Source organism: Aptenodytes forsteri, unplaced genomic scaffold (genome assembly GCF_000699145.1).
Source record: "Aptenodytes forsteri isolate BGI_AS27 unplaced genomic scaffold, ASM69914v1 Scaffold454, whole genome shotgun sequence".
Lineage (NCBI taxonomy): Eukaryota > Metazoa > Chordata > Aves > Sphenisciformes > Spheniscidae > Aptenodytes > Aptenodytes forsteri.
In genome coordinates, this window is record NW_008795713.1 from 35,171 (window position 1) to 39,101 (window position 3,931).

At 68.8% G+C, this 3,931-nt stretch overlaps 1 protein-coding gene across 1 annotated transcript in view; it reads right to left on the reverse strand.

Annotated features, from left to right (window-relative positions):
- ARHGEF11 (Rho guanine nucleotide exchange factor 11) overlaps positions 1–3,931 on the reverse strand; it is a 46,024-nt gene that overhangs the window by 21,649 nt on the left and 20,444 nt on the right. The window contains exons 31-40 of the mRNA XM_019473181.1: positions 3,399–3,577; positions 3,112–3,187; positions 2,711–2,878; positions 2,457–2,544; positions 2,232–2,333; positions 1,866–1,954; positions 1,677–1,768; positions 1,496–1,643; positions 1,103–1,372; positions 178–278 (exon numbers count right to left, since the gene is read on the reverse strand). Coding sequence (XP_019328726.1) covers positions 178–278; positions 1,103–1,372; positions 1,496–1,643; positions 1,677–1,768; positions 1,866–1,954; positions 2,232–2,333; positions 2,457–2,544; positions 2,711–2,878; positions 3,112–3,187; positions 3,399–3,577 — 1,313 coding nt within the window. The remainder of the gene's footprint in view (positions 1–177; positions 279–1,102; positions 1,373–1,495; positions 1,644–1,676; positions 1,769–1,865; positions 1,955–2,231; positions 2,334–2,456; positions 2,545–2,710; positions 2,879–3,111; positions 3,188–3,398; positions 3,578–3,931) is intronic.

A 3,931-nucleotide genomic window follows, 5' to 3' on the forward strand; every position in this document is an offset into this window, starting at 1 on the left:
CCCCCCCGGCCCCGCCCCACCCAGGGACACGTCCTCCCAGGTGACACCGTCCCCCCTGCCAGGGACACGTGTCCCCTTGGAGGGCACGGCTCCCCTCAAGGGACACGAGGGCATCCCCTTGGTGGGGACGTGGGGACATGGGGACACTGCGAGGCCTGGGGAGGGGATGGGGGGGGCCTTTTTACCATCTACATTAGCTCCGCCTCCTTCCTGCAGCTCAGTTTCTGATTGGCTGCTGCCTGGCGAGGGCGTGGCCTCCTTAGCACCCTCCGCCTGGGCTGTGCACCCCGAAAAGAGAGGGGGGAGGGAGAGGGAAGGGCTGAACAGGCCCCGCCACCGGCACCCAGCACCAGCACCCCAATACCGGCACCCACCAGCATCCAGCACCAGCACCCAGCACCAGCACCCATCACCAGCACCCCAATACCGGCACCCACCAGCACCAAGCACCAGCACCCAGCACCAGTACCCACCAGCACCCTGTCACCAGCACCCTAATACTGTCACCCACCAACATCAGCACCCATGACCAATACCCACCAGCACCCCAATACCGGCACCCTCCAGCACCAGCATCCAGCACCAGCAGCCATCACCAGCACCCCAATACTGGCACCCACCAGCACCAGCACCACAATACTGGCACCCACCAGCATCCAGCACCCATCACCAGTACCCACCAGCACCCCAATACCAGCACGCACCAGCAGTACCCACCAGCACCCCAATACTGGCACCCACCAACGCCCAGCATCAGCACCCATCACCAGTACCCACCAGCACCCCAATACCGGCATCCACCAGCACCCCGTCACCAGCACCTCAATACCGGCATCCACCAGCACCCATCAGCATCCCACCACCGGCACCCATCAGCGCCCCCACACCCCTGGGGTGCACATAGGAGAGAGGCGGGGGGTTCACCCGCACCCCCCGGCCCCCCCGTGCAAGCCCCCAGCCCTGATCCAGCGAAGCTCACGCAGGCAAGCAGGGAGGGAGACCCCAAATCCCAGCGAGGGGCAGGTCACAGGGAGAGGAGAGGGGTCCCCGGCGCCTGTCCCCCGCCCTGCCCGGCCGAGGACCCTCGCTGCCGCCCCTCTACCTTTTCGGACAACTTTGTAGCTGCTTGGCTCCTCGGCAGCCGGACCCGTCTCATCCGTCTCCTCCCGGCTCGACCGAGGCTTCGTGTCCTCGGCGGCGCTCGGGGGCTCTGCCAGCACCTCCTGGGAGGCTGAATCCTGGCTGGAGAGCACCGAGTCCCAGGCCTGGCCGGCACCCCCGATGACCGACGGCGTGGGCGTCAGGTCGTCCTCGGGCTCCGCGTCCCGACAGGGCAGGAGCCTCCGTAGGATCAGGAGCCGCAGGTTCTCCACTGGGATGGAGCGTGGTGGTAGTGGTGGTGGGGGGGGAAGAGGCATTTTTGGGCTTCAGCTCCCCCAAGGAGAGGCTGGCATCACGGGGGGGCCTCCCCGCCGGAGCCCCCTGCGGCACTCACCATCCTCCAGCGCCGCTTCGGCCAGCCCCTCCGCGCCGATGGGCCCCGGGAGTGCCAGGCGCGTGGGGGGCCCCGGCCGCTCGGCCGGGAGGGTGTCGGCCGCCTCCACGCCGGCCCCTGCGGGCAGGGGGGCTGCAGGCAGCTGTTCCTCCCCTTCCTCCACGGGGGCTGCAGGCAGCTCTTCCTCCCCTTCCTCCACCTCGCTGCTCACCGCCTCCTCCAGCAGCGCCGGGGGCTTCTCCCTGCCCAGGAGCGCGGTGGGATTGTCGTCTGCTGCGGGGGAGAAGGGGAGAGCTCAGACCCACGCCCAGTCCCCGAAAGACGGGCAGGGTGCAGGCAGCGAGCGGCAGGCGGGGCCGGGGGAGCTCACCTGAGGAGCAATCCTCTGCCTCCGCCTCTGCTCCAGAGCTGGCGCCTCGGGACAGGATGGGGGAGACGTCGGGGTCCTGTAACACCAGGCTGCGAGGACGGAGAAGGTGTGTTAGACAAAAGGCAGGAGCCGGGGGCTCGGGGGGGGGGGCAGCGCCGACCCCAGGGCAGACGCTGCCAAAGCCCCCGCACGAGGTGCCAGGCGCCCCGGCAGCTGCCCCCAGGTCCCCAGTGAGCAGGGAGGAACCCTGTCCCCATCCCAACCGCCCTCCGGAGAGACCAGCAGCCCGCTGGCCTCGTCCCCCGGCGCCCACCAGCACAGGACTGGGCTAGGGCCCCGGCTCCCAGCAAGAGCCGGGCTGCTCACCCGGAGGGTGCTGTGCGGGTGGGCTCCAGCGTCCGGCGCTTGGGGGGGAAGGTGGCATTCCTCGTGGCGCTCTGCACCGCCTCCTCCAGCAGCTCCATCCACCTGCCCGGCCGACAGCCCCATGTCAGCTCCCCGGGGGGGGGGGGGGGGCTGGCCCCCCCCCCCCTTGGTCCATCCCGCAGGCACTGCCCATCGCTGCCAGGACCCGTCCCCGCCGAGCCTTACGTGTTTTTCTCGGAGGACGTCAGCGCCACCAGCTCGTAGATCTGGGGTCCCAACTCCGACGTGCAGATGATGAAGAGGGCTCGTTTATCTGCATGGGGTGACCAAGAGTGACGAGGAAGGTCAGAGCATGGCGAGGGCTTTAAACCCAACCCACTGGCACGGGTGTCACCAGCACGGCCGCAGTGGGACACGGCCGGAGGACAGGCGGTCCTCGCTGCCAGCCCCCGCGGCTTCTCCCTGGCCTTTCTCCTTACCTGTGGCCACGGAGCGGATGAGCACCGAGTTGAGCTTGAGGACGGGGCTGAAGGTCTGCTTGTTGTCCGAAGAGCCCAGCGCCGTCTTGCTGTGGCACTTGAGCACCAGTTTCTCGTCCTGCTTCTGCAGCAGCACCAAGAGATCCTCGAGGAGCAGCACGTGCAGGTCTGGGGTGGGAGAGGAGACAGAGAGCGGAGGCTCAGCCAGGGATGCGCTCGCAAGCCAGGTGGAAGCTCCCTCCTTGCAGCCAGGAGGGACGACGGCCCGGCGGATGCGGCAAAGGGGGTCCCTGTAATGCCGCTGGGGCTGGAGGTAAAATGCCCATGTCCCGGGGGACGCTGAGGATCCAGGGGGAGGTCTCCCAGCGCTCCCGGTACCGGGCAGCGGGGAAGGTCCGTACCCACAGTCTTGTCCTTGCTGATGCGCCAGGTGAGCGGCCCTTCGTGGATCATGCGCCGCGAGGTGAGGTCCAGGTTCTGCGGGAAGCCGAGGGCGGTGGCGAGTGTGGGCCGGGGCCAGGCAGCCCCCCGCCAGCCCCCCGGCCCCCCAGCCCCCCGCCGCTGCCCGGGAGCTGGAGCTACCTTGAACCTTGAACCCTCTGCGGGAAGCCGAGGGCGGTGACGAGTGTGGGCTGGGGCCAGGCAGCCCCCCGCCAGCCCCCCGCCGCTGCCCGGGAGCTGGAGCTACCTTGAACTCGGCAGCCAGCGGGTTGCTGGTCCTCTCCAGCGAGGTGGCATCCAGGCGTTTCTGGTAGCTTTCCAGCCGGTGCCGGTTCTCCGCTCGCTTCACCGCCTCGTTCACATACTTGAGGATGTCCCGGCACTGGTCCCGGGCTCGGCACAGCTTGTCGTGCTCCGAGGTGCCCGCTGGGATGGCAGAGAGGGGAGAGCGGGTCAGCGGGCAGCAGCACCCAGAGGAGATGGGGCTGTCCCTGTCTCGCTGTGACAGGCTCCCAGCCGCATCCCAGGCACAAAACGCCGCTGGCCCGGAGCTCCCCTGCCGACAAGAGGGAGATTTTCCCACCCCCAGGACCCCCCTGGCCCGGCTCTTTCTGCTGGAAAGGCAGCACGTCCTCCCCACCGCCCTGGGATTTTGCTCTGGATGGCAACAGAGAGGCACGAGCCCCACGGCAGAAAGCGATTGCCTCCTGCCAGCCAAAGGACGTGCTGGAGACGGGAGCACGCAGCCGAGCGACCCTGGGGACAAGCGCCCGGTGCCCC